General features: G+C 37.1%; 1 protein-coding gene across 3 annotated transcripts in view; it reads left to right on the top strand.

The window, feature by feature from the left end:
• LOC306846792 (nectin-2-like) overlaps positions 1 to 27,689 on the top strand; it is a gene marked incomplete at its 3' end in the record, with an annotated part of 190,830 nt that overhangs the window by 56,793 nt on the left and 106,348 nt on the right. For all 3 annotated transcript variants that reach the window (XR_013782114.1, XR_013782115.1, XM_079380405.1), the window contains exons 2-6: positions 11,393 to 11,502; positions 16,187 to 16,430; positions 21,136 to 21,429; positions 23,598 to 23,715; positions 26,723 to 26,871. Coding sequence is in view for 1 of the 3 variants with exons in the window: in XM_079380405.1 (XP_079236531.1) it covers positions 11,393 to 11,502; positions 16,187 to 16,430; positions 21,136 to 21,429; positions 23,598 to 23,715; positions 26,723 to 26,871 (915 nt within the window). The remainder of the gene's footprint in view (positions 1 to 11,392; positions 11,503 to 16,186; positions 16,431 to 21,135; positions 21,430 to 23,597; positions 23,716 to 26,722; positions 26,872 to 27,689) is intronic.

Here is a 27,689-nt window from a genome sequence, read left to right on the forward strand (position 1 = left end):
TTCCCATAAATGCCATAGGTTTGGTTTAAACATTGGTTGGAATATATTAACTATTAAATTAACTACATCGTTACAGCTCATTGGTGGTATTTGCTTTATGCCAAGAGTGTTTGTGCAAGTACGTTTTCATTTGGCCTTTAGCTTTTTTACACTTTTTTTTTGTTTTTTTTTGTTTGGCGTTTATTTTATACAGTGCAAGTAAATGCATTTTTAATGCGTTTAAATGCTATTTGATTGCATACATTTTTTTAAAATGCGAAGGCTCTGAATGTGCAGGCTTTTAAAATTAATTTATTTTAATTCTTGCTGCAGTTTAGAGCCACACAGTTTGGATGCTGGTTTTATGTTTTGTTTAATACGCTGTTATTATAGGGTAATTTTTTTAGGTGCATGCAATATTTTTGGTTTATATCAGGTTATTATGTGTTGATTATGGTAGTTTTAGACTTATGATGGATTATGAATGATGTATCACAATTTCAATGTTGTTTAAAAGTCTGAGTAGTTTTTTTTTTTTTTTTTTTAAAGAAACTTTTGAACTGCAATGTACGTGTCAGACGATCTATTTCTGCCTTGATTTTTTATTTTTTTATTTTTTTTTATTAATTCCACAAGCAAATAAGGCCAGTATCAGGGAGTTTTTTGGGATAGAACTTGTATAGTCTATTAGTCATTAATCATGTTTTTCAAAAGTACTTTCTGTAAAACTTTTAATGAGAGAATTTTCTGCGTACCCTTTTAAGGAATCTCTTATTTACCAGAGTCATTATAATAACTGAGAAACTTCGTCAGAGATTCAAACTCATAACGGTCACTCGGGCGGTGGGAAAAAAACACATCCTTGTGAAATTCTAAAAGCGTGCGCTGCATGCCCCTGTGTCGCACTCTCACTAATTATTATCTAGTCGGCCTCTGCGGTCCTACGCCTAGCGTCTTTGAGGCTTTCACACATACACGCATGGAACGGGCTCAAGGGCGGACGAGCACTTCTCTACAATGACTGACATTCCTTAGGAAAGCTGCTCGGCTCGACTCTCAGAAGTTCAAGTCTCGCACACACCATCAGGTGATGTGTGTAGATACAGAGAAGGATGTCTGGTAGAAAAGTTGAGGCTGGCTGAGAGGAAAGTGGATGAAGTTGTTGATAATGTGAGTGTATTGTGTTACACACAGACTGAAAAGATAGTATTTAAGCTGGTAAATCAGAACTTTTGACATCAACAAAAGATACAGAAAGCTTTCTCTTTTTAAACTAAGCAAGATTATATGGTTGCTGCAGTTATTTGTGAGACACTTTGCTACAATGTAATGTAGTGAGTGCACAGCTTGTACAACAGTGTAAATTTGCTGTCCCCTCAAAATAGCTTGACACACAGCCATTAATGTCTAAACCGCTGGCCACAAAAGTGAGAATAAAATAAAATATTTACAAAAATGTGAGGGGTGTACTCACTTCTGTGAGATACTGTATATTACATTGCAGTTTATTAAAGTTGTATTTAATTTTATATTAAAATAAAGAAATGCAATTCATTTACTTATCTTAATATATATCACACTGACACACACACAGTGGGGCAAATAAGTATTTGATACACTGCCGATTTTTCAAGTTTTCCCACTTACAAAGAATGAAGAGATCTGTAATTTTCATTGTGTGTACACCTCAACTGTGAAAAAAATCCAGAAAATCGCATTGTATGATATTTGAATAATTTCCATTTTATTGCATGATGTAAGTATTTGATACAATAGAAAAACAGAAATTAATATTTGGTACAGAAACCTTTGTTTAGGTCAGATGTTTCCTGTAGTTCTTGACCAGGTTTGCACACACTGCAGCAGGGATTTTGGCCCACTCCTCCATACAGGTCTTCTCCAGGTCTTTCAGGTTTTGGGGCTGTCGCTGGGCAACATGGTGTTTCAGCTCCCTCCATAGATTTTCTATTGGGTTCAGGTCTGGAGACCGGCTAGGCCACTCCAGGACCTTGAAATGCTTCTTACGGAGCCACTCCTTAGTTGCCCTTGCTGTGTGTTTGGGGTTATTGTCATGCTGGAAGACCCATCCACGACCCATCTTCAATGCTCTTACTGAGGGAAGGAGGCTGTTGCCCAAAATCTTGCGATACATGGCCCCATCCATCCTCCCCTCAATACGGTGCAGTCGTCTTGTCCCCTTTGCAGAAAAGCACACCCAAAGCATGATGTTTCCACCCCCATGCTTCACGGTTGGGATGGTGTTCTTGGGATTGTACTCATCCTCCTTCTTCCTCCAAACACTGCAAGTGGAGTTTATACCAAAAAGTTCTATTTTGGTCTCATCTGACCACATGACCTTCTCCCATGCCTCGACTGGATCATCCAGATGGTCTTTGGCAAATTTCAGACGGGCTTGGACATGTGCTGGCTTGAGCAGGGGGACCTTGCGCGCGCTGCAGGATTTTAATCCATGACTGTGTAGTGTTACTAATGGTAACTGTTGAGACTGTGGTCCCAGCTCTCTTCAGGTCATTGACCAGGTCCTCCTGTGTAGTTCTAGGCTGATCCCTCACCTTTCTCAAGATCAATGATACTCCACGAGGCGAGATCTTGCATGGAGCCCCAGTCCGAGGGAGATTGACAGTCATCTTGAATTTCTTCCATTTTCTAATAATTGCACCAACAGTTGTTGCCTTCTCACCAAGCTGTTTGCCTATTGTTCTGTAGCCCATCCCAGCCTTGTGCAGGTCTACAATTTTGTCCCTAGTGTCCTTAGACAGCTCTTTGGTCTTGCCCATAGTGGAGAGGTTGGAGTCTGATTGATTGAGTGTGTGAACGGGTGTCTTTTATACAGGTAACGAGTTCAAACAGGTGCAATTAATACAGGTGGAGGATAGGAGGGCTTCTTAAAGACAAACTAACAGGTCTGTGAGAGCCAGAATTCTTGCTGGTTGGTAGGGGATCAAATACATATTTCATGCAATAAAATGGAAGTTAATTATTTAAAAATCATACAATGTTATTTTTTTGAATTTTTTTATTTATTTATTTATTTTTTTTAGATTCTGTCTCTCACAGTTGAGGTGTACCTACGATGAAAATTACAGATCTCTCCATTCTTTGTAAGTGGGAAAACTTGAAAAATCGGCAGTGTATCAAATACTTATTTGCCCCACTGTGTATGGATAATATATTGTTATTTTACAAATAACGTCTCCGAGATTTTCATTAACTACATACAGCAAGCTAATAAAATTTTGGTAAATGGCTTCTTCCCCTTAAATGTGGTTAGTTTGTCATGTGGTTAGTAAAGCGCCTGACTTGAGCCTCACTTGACTCTTTTAGGCAAGGCAAGTTTATTTATGTAGCACATTTCATACACCGTGGTAATTCAAAGTGCTTTACATAAAAGAAAATGAAATGGTCATTAAAAATAATAATCGCAGCAATAAAAACAGGTAATTAAAAAAATAATAATAAACAAGGAATTTTAAAATATAGAAATTGATTTAAAATTAATTTAAAAACGTTAAGAATAGAAAATTATTGCATAAAATACAGTGCAGTCAGTTCGGATGTAGCACAGTGAGGAGACCATTACAGTAATCCACCCTGCTGGTGATAAAGGCATGAACAAGTTTCTCCAAGTCTTGAATGGAAACAAAACATCTAATTCTTGCAATGTTTTTGAGATGATAGTATGCTGATTTAGTTACTGCTTTGACATGACTACTGAAACTAAGGTCTGTCTCCAGAATCACCCCAAGATTTTTGGCTTGATTTTTAGTTGTTTGACCCCTAGAGTCAAGGTATGCAATTCACCTTGAGAACTTCGTCTTTGTTTCCAAATGCAATGATTTCAGTTTTCTCCTTGTTTAACTGAAGGAAGTTCTGGCACATCCAACTGTTAATTTCATCAATGCATTGGCAGAGGGAATCAATGGGGCTATAGTCATTTGGAGATAAGGCTAGGCTAGACCTGGTAAATCTGGGTATCATCAGCATAGCTGTGATAGGCAATTTGATTCTTCCTCATTATCTGACTTAGTGGGAGCATATACAGGCTAAACGAGCGGTGCAAGAATTGAGCCTTGTGGGACTCCACATGTCATGGCCGTTCACTTAGACTTATGCTCTCCTACACTCACATAATAACCTCTCCCTTCTAAGTATGACCTGAACCATTTGAGTGCCATCCCAGAAAGCCCGACCCAGTTTTCCAGTCTCTCTAGAAGTATGTTATGATCGACAGTGTCAAATGCAGCACTAAGATCTAATAGTACCAGCACTGAGATTTTTCCTGAATCAGAATTAAAGCGAATATCATTAATTATCTTAATGAGTGCTGTCTCTGTGCTGTGATGCGCTCGGAAACCAGATTGAAAATTATCCAGATATGCGGATGTTATTTGAGTTTAAGTAGTTGTTCAGCTAAAACTACCTTTTCAATAATCTTACCTATGAAAGGAAGATTTGATATTGGTCTATAGTTGCTCAACATGGTGTTATCAAGATTGCGCTTTTTCAGAAGGGGCTTAACAACTGCAGTTTTAAGGGAGTTTGGAAACGGTTATAATTTCTGTAAATAATGATAAACAGTGCATGGAGCTCCTTTCAGCACAATACTTAGATATTCAAAAGACACATACTGACCAAATGATATTGCATTGATAAACATCTTTAAACAGAGCAGCTACACCTCCACCTCTCCTAACAGTCCTGCAGACACTTATAAAATTAAAGTTAGGAGGGGCTGTTTCAGTGAGGACTGCAGCGGTCTTCTAGCCATTGTTTCATTTAGAAACATAAAATCCAGGTTGTTTGTGGTTAAATCATTGATCAGAAATGATTTATTTTTTAGTGAGCGAATGTTTAAAAATGCTAACTTGATGGAGTTACATTGTCTCTACAGCAATCTTAGATTGATGCATTATAGGCCGCAGATTAGATGGGTCAGCCGTACGACTTGAGAAGGCCTTAGACTTTCTATCACGTGATAAAACAGAAATGGAGGAGGCTACAGGCACACTGGGTTCCTGCTTGTTCTGTAAACATTTGTGAATGTTGCTGCTAATATAGCGGGGACCCGACATATCACTGAGAGCTTTTATCAGTTGTTTTTGGTTCACCTACACCAGATGGAGGAGGGTTTGGTCCCTGGCGTTGTGGCAGCGGTCGGAGAGCTCTCACAGGAGGAGGAGGGAGAGAGGACGTCTGAGAGAGGCTGAGAGTAGATATAAATGTTGATAATGACAGAAATGTTTGAAAACAGGCACATTCTTGAATGTGTGTTTTGTTCTTGTCAGTTAAATGATTTCTGTTGTCAATGAAAATGCTTTTTTTTTCAAGGTAATATTGCTCTATGCACAAAGTGGTGAAATACAGCATGCTGAAAAGGACAATCCAATTATTTAGCAGAAATCTCCAATTTGTGTGTTTTTCCAATTGTTAAAAAAGAGTGCTTGACTTCCTTGTGTGGAACTCAAAAGGAGAAATTTTGAACATTGTACAGTTCCATTGTACCATAAAAGTGTCATATATGGTAGTCCCTATTGATCATGCACTATACTCCAAATCATCCAAGTGATAAACTAGCTTTGTAAAAGGAACAGATAGAAATGTATGCAAGTAATCACTGACAATCTTCCCATTCAGTGAGCCGATAACTTCTGTGACTGAATCATTCAATCAGCGAACTCAAGAAGTGGGTTAGTCTGATTCAGGAACACATCTTTCATAAAATGATGCATTGGAAAGACCAGAGTTAAAAGAACGATTTGTTTACTAACCAGACATTGCGACCTCTTTCGTGAACTCATGAGCAGTCTATTTCCCACTATTGTTGAGCTGTCCTATGGCTTCAGGAGACTTAAAATTGACCTTTTTCCACATTTTCTTGGTTCTCAGAAGCGGAAGTTATCATAGAAACTTCTGTAGTGGTGAAAGATAACTACATCTTTTTTTTTTCCCAGAAATGAAAACGGTCACCGTTTACTTAATTCAAGTTGCTCCAAACCTGTATGAGTTTCTTTCTTTTGCTCAACACAAAAGAACATATTTTGAAGAACGCTGGAACTAAAAAGCTGACGATAGCCATTAACTTCCATATTTCAAGTCAATGGCTACTGTCAACTGTTTGGTTACCAACATTTTTCAAACTCTTGTGTAAAAAGAAGTAAATGAGAATGCAAGTAAATTATAACAGAAATTTCATTTTTGGGTGAACTATCCGTTTAAGAAATCGCCTGATCGAAGCGATTCAGTAATTCAGGACTCTAGTAAAGTCACACCACGTTTATTCATACAGCATTTTCATATAGTTGTAGTTTCAGTGTTTCTTTCAATCAGAATTACACTGAATAAATACATTTTACTTATGGACATCTGACCTCGACGGACTGAATAGAAGTAAACCGGAGAGGATTTCCACATCAAAGAAGGTGGAGCTCCAAAGCACACTTAACTATTATGTAAGCACCACGGACCAATGGTAGTTTGGAGGTATTTACCAGCTGAAACAATCTGGAAATTTTCTGGAAGCGGTTTCAAACTCTCAATGAACTCCCAAATTTAGTTTCTACCCAAAATGAAATTTGCCTCATTATATAGATTTACGATATTAATAACTCTGGAAAGACAATAGCCATATAGACCACTTTAATGATCATTTAGTGGTGCTTTTTGAAGTTAGAAAGCTTCATTCCTCATTGTTTTTTTTTTTTTATGTAATTACAGTGATATTGTTCAAAACCCCCAAGGAGCAAAGATAGTTGTACATAATGTCTTGAGGTTGTGTAAATGACATAGACAAAATTTTCCTTTAAAGAGGTTGTGTAAATGACATAAAGACAAAATTTTCCTTTAAAGTTACACCTAATTGCATATCTAACATTAAATATTTATGCTAATAGGTGATGCCCTATGGCAGAATCATCCATGCGGTGCATATATATGAATAAATTAATGACTCTGAGGTGAATATCACACATTATCCTACATAAGCACAGATGAGCTTTGCATTGAGCACATAAAGCAAGATTATGTGCTTTTGCGAAATTGCTTGTGCCCCTTAAACGTGTTTGTGTTTTATTTAAGAGCCTGTTGCGGGTCTGCTTTGGTTCATTTGTCATCTTTAAAGTGTATCAGCAGCACGCAGATGCCCAACTGTCTCAGAGGTATTAAAACCAGTGCAAATAGTAGATCAGTACAGGAATATGAACAGAAACACTTGAACACAAAGGGAGGCTGTAGAGCATGCTGGGTATGCATGAAAATGAGACTAAGTTGATCCATGTTCGGTCTTCACTGTATTGTTCTCCTTTTCTCTTTCTTTCTGAAATCCGTGGCATTCTTTCATTGACCCTGCGATAATCTAATGACTAAAACATCGTACAACTATATTCCACCCTATGACTCATTTGTTGATGTGTACGGAGGGAGAGGGAAATAGTTATGAGCCTAAGATAGAAGGAAACAAAAGAGGAGCGAAGCCGAGCAAGAGAGGGAGGTAAGCAGAGCGAGGTGAGTGAATAAATGCTTTGTTTCTTTTTCTGCCGAACTGGTATGACAGACCATTGTGTACCTTCAGGGGCAATTCTGCTACATTGAGTCACACGCAAAACACACACTTCCTGACATTAGAGCCCTGGATACGGACATGCACTGAGCACCTCCATCCTTGTGTGATTGACAAGTTAATTTGAGATTAAAAAGAAAATCCCCACACTGGATGCATTATTCAAAGATTGTTAAGTACAAATAACGAGCAATACTTGTTGACAGAGACTACTATTTAGAAGGAAAGTATACAAGTCTCCAATAACACACAAAAAACTTAACATACTTTATTTTGCCTTTTCCTTTTTTAAATTTTTTTTTTTTTTTACATGTCTTATCAAATAGTCATTCTCTAGACTTCTCACCAAAGCTGCATATATATGATCAAAAATACAGTAAAAACTTTATTGTTGTTTGTACATTTTGGGAAATGTTTTTGTTATATTGTTTATTTTGTGTTATTTAACTTAGTGAAAAATGTCGCCCATTCAGTTAATTATGTATAAAGGGTAGGCATAATAAGCAAGGCTTCTGCCTACTCCTTTTTCGGTAACAATGTATTTTATTTATTTTGTGAACGCATTACAGTTTAAAATAGCCATTTTCTAACTGAATATATATTAATATGTCATTTATTTCTGATGCAAAGTTGAATTTTCAGCATCATTACTCCAGTCTTCAGTGTCACATGATCCTTCAGAAATCATTCTAATATGCTGATTTGCTGCTTAAGAAACATTTCTTATCCATCAGTTTTTTTTAGGATCCTTTGATGAACAAAGTTAGTAGAAGTAGCATTATGAGTGGTGTGCATATTATTGCCTGAAACCACCTTTACAAGTACATGAATGCAACCTTTTTTTTTTTTTTTTTTTTTTTTTTTTTTTTATTAAAGCTGTGTAAGTTTGATTTTGTGTGCCGTGGGCTTTGCAAATGTGTGCCACTGTGCCACAAGGGGTGCTGTAGTAGGCATTAGCATGAATGTTGCTTGTGTAGCTGTTTTTTGTCTTTGTGTAAAGTTTGTATTTGGTCTACCATGCGTTCTTGCATTGTGACAGATATAAACATCATTAGAATGTTTAATGGGGCGTATATAGACGAATCTGTGCCTTTAAACCACATGTAGTGTTATTCAGGTAATTGAGCTAGCTATAAACATGTCAGTTTAGCTACCTTCAAGTTGCTCAGCAAGATTTTCTTCAAACTGTTGCACTGTGTTGGCAGTTGACAAAGTGTTGACTTGATAAAAATTAAATATGGCACTATAGCCTGACTAAAGATATGTTTGTGCCACAATGACGACCTACAAAATGAGTTTTTCCTTTTGCATTTTGGAAACGTTTCGCGCACAGACGATTCCTTGTTCACACAATCTGCAAAACGACTAAAATGCTGTATTATGCATGCCAGGCCAAGTTTGCAATGTCACTTTGTAAAGAAACTTGTGCATTCCTATGGATTGAACGCGTTTCAAAAATGCGCATTTTTGCATTTTCAATTCCCAAATTTGCATTTTTGTAGTTTAAAACTTTTCGTAAACTTGCACTTTGAAACCCATTTTCAAACATTTGCATTTTCTGGCCTCTAAAACGCTGTTGTCATGTAAATGAATGGCCAAAATGCATAAAGTTTTCCCTTTTTTTTTTTTTTTTTTTTTTTTTTTTTTTTGTCAAGTAAATTATCTATAGTAGCTCTTTTGATGCGTTCTTAAGTTAAGTCCTTAAGTTGCAATATAAATTGCATTTTGACACAATCATGCATTGAAATCAATCTGGTGTCGTAGAGCCTCAGGGACTTTCAATACAGACACATTACATTGCAGTACAAGTATTTGCCCTTTTCTACAGTGTGTCGTATACTTTTCAGTCAGTGTTGGCTAACAGATCTGATTAATAGGAGGTTTGCCATCCTGAGGTCAAATCGATTTAATGCCTTTGTGGAACATAAACTGAGTTGGATCTTTTCAATGCAGTGAAAGGGTGTAGCGTGAGAGGACAATGCCTTTGCATTCGAGGGTATGCGTTTCTATAACAGAATCAAGCTCTGTTTATGTATGATTTTATGTGGCCACAACCCTGCATTTGATGGATTTAATCCTCTCCAGGGTTCATGCAATTTGAGGTTTGTGTTTGGAGCGTTTGAGCATGCTGATGTATCTGTAGCTTGTTGAAAGCAGCTGTTTGGTGAATGTGTGTGTGTTTTGAGCACTTAGCAATTCCTTATTCCATCAGTATATATGGAGCTGCTCTCATGCTGCTCGCTGGCCTTTGACTCCTGGAGCTCTGAGCTGGAGGTCTCTCGCTTCTGTCTCCGCAGGAGCTCGCTGGGGTCGGCCAAGTAGCTGAGCCAAAACACGGTTTGCTTATTTTACCCTGCCTTTTTGTACGGCCGAGTTAGAAAACGTGAAAGCAGAAAGAAAGCGAGTGAGATTTGAAAAACCTGAACTTTGTGGCCTTCCATAAGCGAATGCTGTGCCGACACAAAGATCTGGGATCATGGCAACCGGGTCAACGTTTTCAAAAATGGAAGTTTTAAAGCGCCATGATTTGCAGTTGGAGTTTATCACCAGTGTGAGGCAGATACTGCGCATTATAGAATCGCAGGTTTGTTTTTGTAGCACTAATAAATGTGCAGTTATTTTCTTTTATAGGCTTTAACCTCCTGTTATAATATAGTGATCACTTGACTGCTTTGTTCAAGGACGAGAGAGTTTTAAAAGCAGCATAAACATTATTTTGAAGATTTTTATTTATTTATGCACTTAATTACGTCCAAGTCAAGTGTGTAATGTAATTTTCAGTTTGCAGAATCCATCTGTTATTTGCTGAGAGATGTGTTAGGCGGTGATGCTGAAAAAGTTAAGACTAATTATATCGCACACAAGCAAAAACAATTAAGATTCTTTTCATACTAATATGAGGCCTTGAACACACAATAGAGATCTAAATGACTCTTTTATCCCCCCAAAAAGGAAGAAAGATAGTCATGGGTTTACGTAGTAAAATGTTCATCGTTTAGCTGTGAAATCTTTACTGATTTTTATGAGGCAAACATACTAACTTTTATATTGTTAGTAATATTTCAGGAGGGACACTTAGTGGTGCAATTTAGGTTTACGACTTTCCATACATTTTTTTTTTTTTTTTTTTTTTTTTTTTTTTTAATAAATATGATCATCAGGCTTTTGAAGAATGTTTATTTGTTCATCAATCTGATGTATCAATTATAAGATTTTTTTTTAATTATTTTTTTAGGGTTCGACAGACCATTCCATTTAAAAAAAAAAAAAAAACTGACTTATGTCAGGCTTTACAGGGTTAATACTCTTTCATGGTCTTATTACGATCAATTCATTAGTGCATGTTATTCCAAATAAAATAAAAATATCCAATCAGATATTGGCAGATAAAATCAAGTGCAACCCTACCCTAATATCCTGTTTCACTTTGGGAATGTGTTGCATTGTGGGAGTAAAACATTTCATATTGACTTTAATAATGCTTCTCATCCAGATGCATTTGTTCAACCCAACTCTGATCCATATCCGTGATCATGTAGATTGATGCTGTGATGATGAGAGTGCTCAAAGTTGTTTTTTTCTTTAATTATGGGCAATCAAAGCAGGATAAGTCTCATGCCGAGACAGTCTGCACATTCAGTCGATAGATATGAAGCCACTGCACTCTAATCAGTCTGAGACTGCTCTTTTTCCCGGAGGAAGCTCAGGCCCAGGAATATAACACGAGTCACTTTGGTGTGTTTCTTATTAGCCTGATGTCTGGATTTCATTTGAGAAATTTTGATGGAGGCTGCAATACCGGGCCGCTCTAATGTTTCCCTCTTTCCTCTTTTGTAGCGGTCTGGAGTCAGCGTGTTCGGGTGGAACCCGAGGTCACTGCGTATCCAAATGGATCTGTCAACCTGCGCTGTGAGTTCACCAACAGCGGAAGCACCAAACTCACACAGGTTAGACGAGATTTTCTTAATTTAGTTCCAAGTCTCAATTATTTTTTTTTTTGGTATATGAATACATTTTTGGTGTATGAAATATTCAAAAGATTGGGGTTGTAAGAATTTTAAAAGTCTCTTATGCTCATCAAGGCTGCAGTTATGTGATCAAATACAGTAGGAACAGTTGTGAAATATTATAATTGAAAATAACTGTACTCTGTTTGAATATATTTTAAAAAACATTTTTTCCTGTGACGCAAAGCTGAATTTTCAGCATCATTACTCTAGTCGTCAGTGACACATGATCCTTCAGAAATCAATCTAATATGCTGATTTGCTGCTTAAGAAACATTTCTTACTATTATCAATGTTGAAACGTTGTACTGCTTCAGATATATATATATATATATATATATATATATATATATATATATATATATATACATATACATATACATATACATATACATACACGTGTGTGTGTGTGTATACACTCACTGGCCACTTTATTAGGTACACCTGTTCAATTGTTTGGTAACACAAATTGCTAATCAGCCAATCACATGACAGCAACTCAATGCATTTAAGCATCTAGATGTGGTGAAGACGACTTGCTGAAGTTCAAACCGAGCATAAGAAAGGGGATTTAAGTGACTTTGAACGTGGAATGGTTGTTGGTGCCAGACGGGCTGGTCTGAGTATTTCAAAAACTGCCGATCTACTGGGATTTTCATGCACAATCATCTCTAGGGTTTACAGAGAATGGTCCGAAAAAGAGAAAATATCCATTGAGCAGCAGTTGTGTGGACGAAAATGCCTTGATGTCAGAGGAGAATGGGCAGACTGGTTAGAGATGATAGAAAGGCAGCAGTAACTCCAATAACCACTCGTTACAACCAAGGTATGCAGAATACCATCTCTGAACACACAACACGTCGAACCCTGGAGCAGATGGGCTTCAGCAGCAGAAGACCACACCGGGTGCCGCTCCTGTCAGCTAAGAACAGGAAACGGAGGCTACAATTCGCACAGGCTCACCAAAATTGGACAATAGAAGATTGGAAAAACGTTGCCTGGTCTGATGAGTCTTGATTTTCTGCTACAACATTCAGATGGTAGGGTCAGAAATTGGCGTAAAGAACATGAAAGCATGGATCCATCCTGCCTTGTCTCAACGGTTCAAGCTGGTGGTGGTGGCGTAATGGTGTGGGGGATATTTTCTTGGCACACTTTGGGCCCCTTAGTACCAATTGAGCATCGTTTAAACGCCACAGCCTACCTGAGTATTGTTGCTGACCATGTCCATCCCTTTATGACTACAGTGTACCCATCTTCTGATGGCTACTTCTAGCAGGATAATGCACCATGTCTCAAAGCTCAAATCATCTCAGACTGATTTCTTGAACATGACAATGAGTTCACTTTATTCAAATGGCCTCCACAGTCACCAGATCTCAATCCAATAGAGCACCTTTGGGATGTGGTGGAACGGGAGATTCGCCTCATGGATGTGCAGCCGACAAATCTGCAGCAACTGTGTGATGCTATCATGTCAATATGGACCAAAGTCTCTGAGGAATGTTTCCAACACCTCTTTTCACAAAGAATTAAGGCAGTTCTGAAGGCAAAAGGGGGTCCAACCCGGTACTAGCAAGGTGTACCTAATAAAGTGGCCGATGAGTGTGTGTGTATGCATGTGTATATGTATATATACATATTATATATAACATACACACACACACACACACACACACACACACACACACACACACACACACACACACACATATATATATATATATATGTGTATATGTGTATATATATATATATGTATATATATATGTGTATATACACATAAATAAATAAATAAATAAATAAAGTTTGGCAAGTAAACAAAAATATAATATAATGTATTGAAAATGGTACATCTTTTTAAATATTTCTTTAAATATAAAAGTACACTCTTAACATATTATTTAATGATGGAACTTCAGCAATTAGAGTAAATTGCTCAGGGCAAAGAAAGAAGTAATGGGAACCTGGAATTTCTTTTTTCATGTGTCTAATAGTTCTTTGAAATACATCTATGACCTTTGAAACATGTCTAGTCTTCATGCTCTAGGTTGACTATGGTTTCAATAATAATAAACATACATTTGCATAAAGCATCCATATTTGTCCATGCCCGTGTTGATTAGAGTATTAAAAACTTGATAAGTATTAGAAAAAAAAAAAAATGTGTGATTTAATTTGCAATTAATCCCCAGTTAACTCATGACAATCAGAGCTGTGGGTTGCCGTTTTTTGGGCTACTTTTATAAAGTGCCGTGGCCGCCCAAAGTGTATACACATGTGATCGCAAAAGGAAGTTATTACAAACACTCGATGGTGGTTTAAAGTGAGTTCTGAGTAAAAGTGTACTATTAATCTCATAAATTGTCTTCTTCATAATGCATTTTGTCATAATACTTCACGTAAGGTCGCAAAAAATGTTTTGTTGTATTTATTTTCAAATACTTTTAATAATAGTTGGGTAAATGTATACTGGGATTGAAGCGATGTGGCTTGGTAAACGTTTTATTGCCAGCATGTAGGCTGATAATGGCGTCAATCAGAGTCCATGACTGTGATTAACGCAATAATTTGTTTTTAATCGATTGATAGCACTAATATGTGTGTGTGTGTGTATACAGTTCATACAGTGGTGTGAAAAAGTGTTGGCCCCCTTCCTGATTTTAAATTTTTTTTTTTTTGCATGTTTGTCAAACTTTAATGTTTCAGATCATCAAACAAATTTAAATATTAATCAAAGATAACACAAGTAAACACAACATGCAGTTTTTAAATGAAGGTTTTTTTGGGTTTTTTTTTATGAAGGGAAAACAAAATTCAAACCCACATGGCCCTGTGTGTGTGACAAAGTGAAGTAGGCCAAAAGATCCTCAAAAGCTACACATCATGTTGAGATCCAAAGAAATTCAGGAACAAATGAGAAAGAAAGTAATTGAGATCTATCAGTCTGGAAAAGGCTATAAAGCCATTTGTAAAGCTTTGGGACTCCAGCGAACCACAGTGAGAGCCATTATCCACAAATGGCGAAAACATGGAACAGTGGTGAACCTTCCCAGGAGTGGCCGGCCGACCAAAATTACCCCAAGAGCACAGCGACGACTCATCCAAGAGGTCACAAATGACCCCACAACAGCATCTAAAGAACTGCAGGCCTCACTTGCCTCAGTTAAGGCCAGTGTTCATGACTCCACCATAAGAAAGAGACTGGGCAAAAATGGCCTGCATGGCAGAGTTCCAAGACGAAAACCGCTGCTGAGCAAAAAGAACATAAAGGCTCGTCTCAGTTTTGCCAGAAAACATCTTGATGATCCCCAAGACTTTTAGGAAAATACTCTGTGGACTGACGGGACAAAAGTTGAACTTTATGGAAGGTGTGTGTCCCATTACATCTGGCGTAAAAGTAACAGCATTTCAGAAAAAGAACATCATACCAACAGTAAAATATGGTGGTGGTAGTGTGATGGTCTGGGGCTGTTTTGCTGCTTCAGGACCTGGAAGACTTGCTGTGATGAATGGAACCATGAATTCAGCTGTCTACCAAAAAATCCTGAAGGACAATGTCCGGCCATCTGTTCGTGACCTCAAGCTGAAGCGAACTTGGGCTCTGCAGCAGGACAATGATCCAAAACACACCAGCAAATCCACCTCTGAATGGCTGAAGAAAAACAAAATGAAGACTTTGGAGTGGCCTAGTCAAAGTCCTGACCTGAATCCTATTGAGATGCTGTGGCATGACCTTAAAAAGGCGGTTCATGCTCGAAAACCCTCCAATGTGGCTGAATTACAACAATTCTGCCAAGATGAGTGGGCCAAAATTCCTCCACAGCGCTGTAACAGACTCATTGCAAGTTATCGCAGACGCTTGATTGCAGTTGTTGCTGCTAAGGGTGGCCCAGACAGTTTTTAGGTTTAGGGGGCAAGCACTTTTTCACACAGGGCCATGTGGGTTTGGGTTTTGTTTTCCCTTCATAATAAAAAACTTCATTCAAAAACTGCATGTTGTGTTTACTTGTTATCTTTGATTTAATATTTAAATTCGTTTGATGATCTGAAGCATTAAAGTGTGACAAACATGCAAAAAAATAAAAAATCAGGAAGGGGGCCAACACTTTTTCACACCACTGTATAAATACACACACACACACACACGCGTATATCAATCACATTATTCATTTAGCTTTACTTTTAAATACCTTTTTAAATACTTTTACTTATAAATGTATACAAATTCTACAGTAACACAAAACATGAGTTTGATTTATACTTTTCAATTCTTTCTAAACCGATGCTTTCAAGGTTATCAGCAGTTTTGAATTATCACAGTAATAAAATCTGTCTGCCTGCTTGATAAGGATATTTGGGTAACATTTAAATATGCAGAGTTCTCAACTACAGTATTCAGGGCTTACATGAAGAAAACTAAATATTTGCAATTCATAAAACACCTGTAGGTGTTGAACAGATGTAAGCTATAGTGACAGTTCACCACAGGCCCAATAGTTGTGCAGTTTCCTCCATCCATAGGCTTTAGTCCAGTGTTTAAACAGCAGGCGGGTGGCTAGCAGTATGCTGCATGTAAAAGCAATGCCGTGCGAGGATTGATTTCCTCTTTCTTTCTGGTTTGCAGGTTTCGTGGATGTTTGAGCGTGTGGAGGGTGATAGGCACAACATTGCTGTTTTCCACCCTCATTATGGAGCCAGTTTCCCTAATAAAGACTTTGATGGCCGAGTATCGTTCACTCAGGGCTCCCTGGAGAACCCCTCCATTAGGATCGACAAACTGAGGATGGCTGATGCTGGCAGGTACATCTGCGAGTACGCCACTTATCCCAGTGGAAATGAGCAGGGAACGACTACTCTTATCATGCTGGGTAAGTAACACACTTGTTTCTTTATAGACCCGGTACGAGGGCTGCCTGATGGTGGCTAAAGGATTGATCGTGGTTATTTTGATCAACTATATAATTGCCATTTAAATTTTTGCTTTTTACCAGAATTATTCCACTTTCACATAAGCACAAAACAAGAAAACATTACCATGTATGGTTTGCTCTTAGATTTAGTCGCAAACATATACATGGAAAAAAAACCTGGCTGGATTTCCATTTTTATTTAAGCAGAAATATCAGCAGAGATGGGTAAACTCCAACTTATATGTTTGCTGGTGTTTTCAGCTCATCAGCGCCTTTTCAGTAATGTAGAGAGAGCACAAACGCATGGTTGCCAGGTTGGGAGGATTAAGTAAACCACTGGGCAGAAAATTTATTGTTTTCAAGCATCATAATTATAAAAGTTTAATACAGCTTTAAATTTTCCCCTAAATTACAGTGTGATCTGTTTAATTGTATTTTTTTATTTTAACATTAAAATAGGATGCCTCGTCTTTGACCCATTGATTTATGATTGGGGGATTCAAACTCTCAAAATTTGGCAACCGCAACCATGAAAACCTATGGAAGCTTGTTACCAATGCAACGTGTAATGAAAAGTTTTCAGGATAATTAACCAGCAAGCAAATATTGCAACCGATTATGCCAAGCGGAAATCGTGATCACGATTAAAATACGATTCATTGCATATCCCTAGTCACCACAGTGCTTCCAGGATAGCAGTTCACTGTAATAACAATAATGATATGAAAGCATGTAAAATGCCAAATGATGACTCAAACAAATCACTGAAGCAGTGTTTTAAACAAGTTATTTGAAAAGAACTGATTCATGGAAATGAATCAGACTTTATAATTGCTATTTTTGCAGTTGAGCTTAAATCATAGATGCTCCTAAAATAGCTCTGCTCTCACACTCGCGAGTCTTGTCATGAGCAGGGAGCGTGAAATTAGCCTACTGGCACAGTCTTTAGAAAACTTAATGGCCAAATAATTAGCACATTAAAATCAAAGCAATATTTACAATGTTTCCTACTTTTATATTGCTAACAAAAATCTATCAAATAGACGACAAACCTCATGGTTGATGCTCGGACTGAAATCTTAAGAATGCGCAGACAGAGAGTCGCGCTAAACTACATTAGCTTTACTCACAGTAGCTTTTCTGCTGTCTGCTTTTAACACTAATGTCGCCCATTAGCCTGATTCATCATTTGAATGACTAAGCTAATGCTATCATCAGAGACAGAGTGATGCTATGAATCAGTGCTGCCTGTTTATCCATGTTGGCTGTGTTCAAGCATCTCACTCAGTTTGTCTTTCACTATTTAGCCCTGAGTATACAAAGTAACGCATTAACTCAGTGCTCCTCTATTGTTAACCTCTCTCTTTAGCTTGATTGTTTGTTTGTTTATTTATATATATATATATATATATATATATATATATGCATACATATACATGCATACATATACATGCATACATATACATGCATACATACATGCATACATATACATGCATACATACATGCATACATATACATGCATACATACATGCATGATTAAAAGATGAATATGAGACAAAATTACAGAATGTCACATTTTATTATTAGCCGTTTCAACATGTTTTACCAAATAAAAAGAACAGCACTTTTAGAGTTCATCTCACTCATTGATGTGAGCATAAGTATTGGGACAGTTGAACATAAGGCAGATATAAAAGATTAAAAACTATTTAGTTGCAGATCCCTTGCGCACAATCACAGATAGACATCACCAGACTCTTGGTCTCATCCTTTGAAATACTTTTCCCAGCCTTTAATGCAGCCAATTCCAATTGTTGCTTGTTTTGGGGAGTTTCTGCCTTTACTCTCCTCTTCAGCTGGTGAAATTCATGTTCAGTCGGATTTAAATCTGGAGATTGACTTGGGCAATCTAAGACTTTCCATTTCTTTGCCCTTATAAATTCCTTGACTGAACTGACAGGGTGTTTTGGGTCATTGTTCTGATGCAATATGAAGCACTTCCCAATGAATCTGGTGGCATTTTCTTGAATATTGGTAGGCAAGATGGTTTTGTACCCTTCCAAATTCATTCTGCTACTGTCATCATACATTAAGTCATCAGTAAAGTTGAGAGGGCCTGTTCCAGAGACAGCCATGCATGCCCATACCATGACACCACCTCCACCATGCTTTACAGATGAGGCTGGATGCTTGGGATCATTGCAGTTCCCTTTTTTTTTTCTCCACATTTTTGCTTTCCCATCACTTAGATAAAGGTTCATCTTTGTCTCATCGGTCCATAAACACAGTTCCAAAACTCTTCTGGCTCACCTTTGTGCTTTTTTGCTAACTCTAATCTTGCCTTTCTGTTTTTGGTGCTGGTCAGAGGTTTGCATCTTGCTGTGTAGCATCTGTAATTCTGTGTCAAAGTCTCCTGAGGACAGTAGATTGTCAGAGCATCACCCCAGCTTTCTGGAAGTTGTTGGTGATTTTACAGACACGTCTTTTAGGATTCATTTTCACAGCTTGTATGATTTGTCTGTCATCAACTACTGTTGTTTTCTCAGCTGATCAGGTCGTTGCTGGTGTCGCTGGTGGTTTCCAAACTCTTGATTTCTCCATGCCATTTGTTTTTGCTAGAGCTCTAACTGACTTCCTCTTTTCTTTTAGCATCCAAATCACTTGCTTTTCTCTCAAAGTCAGCTCCCTCGTCTTCATCCTGGTTTGTGTGTGTCATCATCGAATGCAAGATTCAGAATACAGAAGTAATGGATATAACTGATACGACACATTCCCTGCTGTTAATATCTGAAGAATTAATGTAACAGGACACAGCTGATCACTTAGAAAGACCTGTGAGGCAACTGCTCCAATACTTATGCTCACATCAGATAGAGGGATGAAACTCTAAAAGTGCTGAACTTCTTAGCTGGTAAAACATCTGTGTTGAATCACCCAATAATAAAATTTGACATTCTGTAATTTTGTCTCGTATTCATCTTTTAATCATATTTGCAAATGTCTTGACTCCACAACCAACAGAGCAATTTTGTCTTTACTGTTCCAATACTTATGGAGGGCACTGTATATATGCATCATGCATATAAATGAATGAATAATCTGTATTGATATTTGCTCATGTTATTTATATGTTCTGCTATATAACAATTCTTAGTGATAAAAATTAATATGTACCTACATATCCTTTTTAAAGCAATTTTTTTGCAAAAGCATGTAAAATGCCATATACAGTGTCTTTTCTCATACAGTGAGAGTTTTTATCAGTTGTTTTATGAAACTTTGTTCATTTTAGTTCAGTTTCATGAAATTTTATATACATTTTTGTGAATATAGACAAACAAATAAATCAAATTTTAATTTCATTTCAGCAATTGTGTCCGAGTCGCTGTTTTGAGTCTGTACGAGAGAGAGATCTCGTTCGTGAACGAATTGAACGAACTGGTACATGTCGTTCGTGAACGAATGTGTTTGTTTACATATTCATATTTAACTTACAGAACATAACTCCACGACACGTTAAACATAATCCCATATTTATGAATGTGTAAGTCTGCCCAAACAATTAAAATGTTAATGCTTGTGCTTTGTCATCTGACCACGTATTTAGACTCATTTCATTTATTTAATGGGTAGATTAGGCACACGTTTTAATGAAGCCAAGTCAGTTTTTTTTTAGCAAGTATAAGTTCGTTGACTTGTACATAACACAAGACTCTTTTTCGCCACCTGCTGGCATATTTACGTAATATGAAGAAGTGGTCTCTGAACGAATCATTTTGGTGAACGAACTGAAAATGAACGAATCTCTTGAAAGAATCAAAGTTTCCATCACTATATGCAAACGCCCCTTATCCAATGACAGAGACGCACATTTTGAAAGACAAGACAGTTTTTGAATGTCCGGTAGTCCTCAAATATCATTTTAGACCCGTCTTGTCTTGCGGCATAAATTTCGTCATAGTTTTTATCATCAGATATTAGTCCTAGCTCATCAACGTCTCGTCTTAGTCACAGAAAAAAGGTTCATTGAGGAATATTAAATTTTTTTTCAGCAGTTCTCATTTGCTTTCATTAAATGCAACCATACTTTAAACCAATAAACACCTGTCATAAACGATGACCGATTCCTAAACTTGTACATTCAGTTGCGTTTATCTTTAATATTTGATCTGATCAGGTCTGTAGTTGTCGGTATCATGCATTGAAAGCCCCTATCAGACATTATTACACAGCTCTCTGATATACTCGATTCTACTTAGTTCTGTGATTTGAAAATATTTTTGTATAATGACCTGTATAATTGACCGTCCAAGATTGTCCCAGGCATCTGGTTTCCTACATAAGTGTGCTAGTTTCATGTCTCTCGTATCACTCTGTGCTCTTTCTTCTCCAGTAATCAATCTATATTTCATGTCCATTTTTTTTTTTTTTTTTTTTTTTTCGGAAGTAGCTGTGTAATAATGTTTGAAACATAGTCAATGTGTTTTCTTTTCCGATAATGACCAGCTGACTGTATTATTCCATTAATAGGAGTCAATAACGGATATGAGTACGGAGTAGCTTTGCTGCATATCTTTTAGCTCAAGCACCACTTGATTGATAAAAAAGGCTGTTGAAAAGCAAAGTAATGTGGTAAACTCTTGAATTTTCCCCCCTCCATCAGCCAAACCCAGAAACTCTGCTACCACCATCCCGGTGCAAGCCGGCTCTTCTGAGGTGGTCGTGGCCAGGTGCGAAGCAGCCCAAGGAAAACCAGAGGCAACAATCTCCTGGATCACAACCATCGCTGGCCGCTATAACCATACCTCAGTGCCCGAGAGGGACGGGACGGTGACTGTGAAGAGCGAGTATCGGATGATCCCGACACCTGCTGAAAACGGAAAAGAAATCACCTGCTTGGTGAATCAGAGGACGCAGATCGAACCCAGAACCTTCCCGCTGAAGCTGGTGGTGGAGTGTAAGATTCAGACACACACTCGTACACTGCAGGAGTAGTTATTAAAGAAAGTCAGTCTGAATCCATGCTTGCTTCTGTGGAACACAAAGAGTGACTTTCTGAAGAAAACCCTGGTTGGTCTTTTCAATATAATAAAAATACGGGCCTTTAGGGCTGTCAAGCTCTAAAATAGCCAAATAAAGATAAGTAGCAATGAATAGTACATTTTTTAAATCAGATATTTTCATTGAAGCAAGTAGATTGTAGAGACCGTTGGTGCCAGTCAGTGTTATTTTAATATCATTTGAGATGCTTTGTTTTATTACCGGTAATAAAAAATATTTTTAAATATTTGTTTTCATTTTAAATTTAAAGTACCGCATTGACCCGAATATAAGACGACCCTGATTATAAGACGACCCCCCTTTCAAGGTATACCTTTTGGAAAAAGGCTTTTTGAAAACCAAATCTTGTGTTTTTTTTCTTAAATTATTTTCATATTGCATATTTTTCTATTTAAATTTTTGTTTTGAAAGAATGGTAAATATAGGTAAAAAAGTACCACCAATCACTGTTTAAAATATACAGTTTTTGATAAACCATAAAAATAAGAGGTAGCCAATCTGATTTATATAACAATTAGGCTATCCATCTCATAATAACCTAGCAAAATGTCATTAACAGTAGAAGTGAAATCTTATTGTAGTTTATCAAATCTGCTTACTGTCAGTTTGTTGTTGGCTAACATGACAGTCACGACTCATGCCACTATAAGCTTTTCTTTTTCTTTTGTTTTCACTCGCCATCTTTACAACACACTTTACATTACATATTTCAAGGCACACTCGTATGCGTTTTTGGGGCCACCTATTGTTGTGGGTGTATTATTGACGACCACGTTTTTCAGAGGCATTTCCAAGAAAAATCTTATATGCGGTTCAATAAGGTAATTGTATGTGTATGTATGCATTACTAATTGTTGCAGTTATTTTTTTACATTTTATATCCAGTTGTCATTATGAATTTAATGACGTTAATAATATAAATTTAATGCAAATAAAATTAATTTTAGTTTTTCTTTTTTAACGTTTTATTTGTTAATTTTTACTGTTGGTTTTTATTATTTTGAATTAGTTTTCATTTTAATATTTTCATTTTCAATTTCAAAGTTTTGATAATTGTTAAAGAAAATAAAATGAGTCTTCCTTTTTTAATGTTTTGTTCTATTTTATTTCAGTTAACATTTATTTCAAGTAAAAATATTTAGTTTTAGTTAACTCTAATAAACCTGGTGCCAGTAGTTTGTACAATCTACTTAGGCTTGCAGTGCTTTTGGGAGCACAACCTTGGTCTGAATGATTCATTTGTAATTCGCTTTTCACTCGCTCAATGATCCTGTCCTGCCGGTTAGTAGTTCACTGGAGGGGAAGATTATCAGTCAATAATCGACTCAAATTTCGCTCCGTTCCTCACAAAGCTACTGTTTGACTTCCCAAGACTTTTGACCTTTTGTTTCCTCTTTGAAGCTTGAAAGCTTCAGTTTCCGCTCATTATACTGTAATTGAAAAGAAAAGCCAACCAGAAGATTATTGAAAACTTCTGTTGTAGTGCTTCACGCAAGACCGAACGTCATTTGTTTTTGGAACGACACAAAAGTGAGTAAACGAGGACAGAATTTTAATTTCTGGCCGAACTAATCCTTTAAAGAAGTGCGTTCTCAGTGGCACACGTGAACTCATAATCCCTCCCGTATCATTCGCTCAGAACACTTTTTCTCTCACCCACCCCCTGTTTCATCAAAAAATGCATTTAAGCATCTTCGCCTCTGCCTCACATGTCAGCCTCAACACATTGTTCACGGTTTTTTTTTTCCATGAAAGCTATTTACAGAGTGTTTGAGGTGTCTGTGTTTGCATAGCTGAGCTGGAATGTTTGAGGATGTCAGAGATTTGCAACTTCACCGTTTCCTTTTATAAACGCCCTGTTGGAACATCTTCACCTCTTGCACTTTCATTCTCTTGCATTTCTCCGGTGTGTCAAAGCACTTTGTGAGTCTATAGGGCAGTACCACCTTCAGCAAACCTGTATCTTCTCTTCCCACACCTGAACACAGCTAACCAGCCTTTGAACTGTGCTTTCAATGCAGGATTTACAGATGGATGTCTCTCTCGATCTCACATTCTCTCTAGATCCTCCCACTGTGACAATAGAAGGGTATGACAATAACTGGTTTATGGGTCGGACTGATGCTGTTTTGACCTGCCAAGCTGATGCCAATCCGGCACCCACTGATGTTACCTGGACAGCGTGAGTTCCTCTATAATAAACTTTAAGCAATAGTTCAAACTTATGTCATCATTTATGCATCCAAACCCATATGATTTTTTTTTTTGGTTGAACACAAAAAAAGAGAAGCAGAATGTGCAGATTTAAATTAGATGCCTCAAGATTTTGATGTCACGTTTATCTCTCCTGACTGACCGTGTCAGATTTGAGTGAGAGTGCAAATGGGGTTCAGGGAAATGCATTCAATAATAGCTTAAATTATGAGCTGTTCCTCATGCAATGATATAATGCAACTTAACAAGGGAAGGAAAAGAGCAAACAAGTTTTATTCTCAATTGTACACTACCGTTCAGAAGTTTTTGAAAGTCTTACCAAGGCTTCAGTAATTTGATTAAAAATAAAAACAGTAATATTATGAAATATTACAATTTAAAATGGCTGTCTTCTATTTAAATATATTTTAAAATATAATTTATTGCTGTGATGCAAAACTGAATTTGCAGCATCATTACTCCAGTCATAATATTTTTGTGGAAATTGTGATGCATTTTTTTCCCCCAATGTTTTTGAGTAGAAAGTTCTAAAGAACAGCGTTTATTTGGAATTGTAATCTTTTGTAACATTATAAATGTCTTTGCTGTCACTTCTGATCAATTTAATGCATCCTTGCTTAATAAAAGGTATTAATTCCTTTAAAAAAATAAATCACTGTAGTGTATATGTATATATAAAATAGCTGCTTGTACATTCTGCTAAATATTTCCTTCTGTAAAATAAAGAAAATTCAGTTATGAAAAACATGAGTGTGAGCAAATGATGAGATCATTTACTTAAAACGGGAAGGAAACAATACAAACATTTTTCATTGTTTTCATTAGCATTACTAGTCAGATGAGAATCCATATTTCATATTTATATTTATGTGCTGTTCTATATCCGATATGACTGAAAGAAAGTCAAATATGGCAGTTTGGCTGCTAACAACAGCCACAGGTTAATTGGCTGTGAATTGAGGAAGCATCTCTGCCTGCGGTAGAAAGCAACAGCAGCCTATTAACACTTCACTGGTTCAACTTCATTTTCTCACCAAAACAAAGAACATAAATCGATACAGATCGAGAAACAACATTTATTAGCAAGACTTATTGTGTGAAAGACACTTGGATGTAGCAGTTTGATTGCAGGGATTTGAAGTTGGTTGACAAATATGCAACACTTACGGATTTATCTAGCACTTTTTCAAATGGAGTAGGCCTAATTATAATGGTGTGCATTAATGTGGCATAAAAACAGCACACACACACACAAAACACAAGCAGTCATTATTTTCCAGCAAGTATAACACAAGCTAATGTCTCGAAACATGCTTAACAATATATATATATATATATATATATATATATATATATATATATATATATATATATATATATATATATATATATATATATATATATATATATATATATATATATATATATATATATATATATATATATATATATATATATATATGGGTTAGAGTTCCGCTTGGAAGGAACAAATATTTTGTTAATATTTACATTAATTCTATAAATAAATATTGAACAGCTAATGATTGCATTAGTGATTTATTTATTTGCAAGTTTTTACAATGATTTTTTTTATCAACTATGTTTAATTGTGAAATTAAGTACATTATATACATCAGAACTTTACATCAGTTTCACCTCGATCTGTCTTCAGACCTTCAGCCTGCTTTTTCATCTGTTGATCAGAGTTCTTACTAATACAAGCTGAAAGCAATCAGAAAATACAAATTATGAATAAATAATAAAACGACTAAGATTAATACTTTAAACCTTGTGTACAGTGCCGTATCTACCATTGAGGACACCGAGGTCATGTCCTCGGTATTTTTTCCCGAAATTTCAAATTAGTCAATCCAGCAGTGATGATCAATGCCAAACACAGAACCCGGTCCGTGTCCGAATCCATATATGTCGTCTGTATTTTCTCCCAATTAAATTCACATTCTCCGTCTAATCTCTCAGGTGAAAATGACCTCGGTATTTGAAAAATCCTGGCTATGGCCCTGTAACTATTACATCAATGGAAAGCGATTTAATGTTGAAGACTGATTGATTTAATATTAACTCATTCACTAAAAGTGTTTTTTTTTTTGTTTGTTTTTTTACGTTTCTAGTCACTGTCAGCATTTTCACAATTTTCACAGCCCCAGAATATTTTGTTGTATGAATAACAGAGCCTCTGCTTGGGGAAAAAAAAATACATACTTCATACATGCATTCATTTTTTTTTTTATTAACAATTGAATGTGAGTAAGTTTAATGGAAAAAGCAACAGAAAATCATGTTTTTATCAAAGACCTTGTCCATATTGTTGATCAAAGAATAGATGGAGTAGATTGCTTTGATCAACACCCTCAATGCTGGCACAGTCCTAAACCATTTCCTGGGTCGGTGTTTCTTGCGGTAACATTAGGCAGTTTAGATTTCTATGCTGTTGTGTATATAATGGCCTGGTTTCACAGACGGGGCTTGGACTAAGCCAGGATTAAACCATAGTTCAATTAAGACATTTAAGTCATTTTTATAAACGTGCGTTAGAAAAAAAACAACATTACTGGTATGCATTTTGAGACTAAATAAAGGCACTGATATATTTTAAAATCAGTCAAAGCAAGTTTCTTTCAGTCGAAACAGCTCAGACTTAGGTTTAAGCCTTATCTTTGAAACCAGGGGAATGTTTGATGACCGTGTTATTTTACATATGCATCGGCTTACATATGTGATCGCTTGTTTCTTTGGTGTGTTTTGATCCCGATGATTACTCATTACTCTTTCAGAAGATGTGTAATAGCGCCTACTACTGTATAACAGGAAAAACACAGAATGCTGGAAAATTCTGTCAATGGTGGGGAAAGAGTTAAAACCTGATTGCCAGTCATAAAACTAGACAACAGTTAAGCCAACATGGTTTCAAAGACTAGCTACAAATGCTCTTTTCTCTGTCAATGGTTCTTCAGCGCGTCGGGTCAGTTGCCGCCTTCGGTACGAGTGGATCAGAACCGGCTGCTGGTGAGGAAGGTGGACGAAACTGTGAACACCACTTTCGTGTGCGAGGTGAAGAACAGTCTGGGCTCTGGCAAGAAAGAGCTGGCCGCCATGGTCATCGGTGAGTAGCGCAATGCAGGAATGACACATGCACTATTGATGCAAACAGTCAATATACTTTTCAGCTCAAGTACAGTGTCTAAACCAGGCATGCTCAAGTGAGCTGAAGCATTCCTGCCTGGTTAAGACACAGTGTTGCACGCCACCTCCCTCGCCCTTAGAAAAACACACACAACATGGGAAAAGGGTTTCTCCTTACTACTACAGATTCATGTACGCTTCTCTGATGTGGGTGGGCTTCAGAAGCCAGACTCTTACTTGGTGGTTGGGTTTCTAGTTGGCCTGCCTAACCCAATTTTGTGAGATTTTCTCCAGAAGTCTTTGTTTATTGTGGAGTCACTTGGTGTGAGCCAGTTTGCCGGTTTGCTTTTGATTTCTTCTTTTCACTTGTTGTTTTCTTTTCCCTCTTCACCATACCTAACAACATAGTTCTGTTGTGTCTTTAACCTCTCTTAACAGAATAAGAAAACGGATCGCTATTGTTCTTTTCATCTCTGTTCCTGTGCATGGGTTTCTTTCTTTTCTTACAGCTTTGTTGTGGCGAAATGCACTTTGACAGACATTTTGTGTAATCGCTGATGCACAAGACCATCTTGATGGTCCATGTCTTGAAACGTTACCCGTTGCCGATCAGCTACGGAGTGGCTGTTTGGCTAAATGGACGCGTGTAGGCCCGTGAGCCACTGTGCTTTTGGCACTTTCTCATGCCAAGGCAAGCGCAAGAGCCGCATTTAGAATCCGTGGGAATCCTTTTGGAAATTTCAATTGTCTTGTGGGAGAACAAAGGCTCTTTGTAGGCGCTCTGTAGCAAGAAAGTGT

The sequence above is a fragment of the Barbus barbus genome, assembly GCF_936440315.1.
Source record: "Barbus barbus genome assembly, chromosome: 27".
NCBI lineage: Eukaryota > Metazoa > Chordata > Actinopteri > Cypriniformes > Cyprinidae > Barbus > Barbus barbus.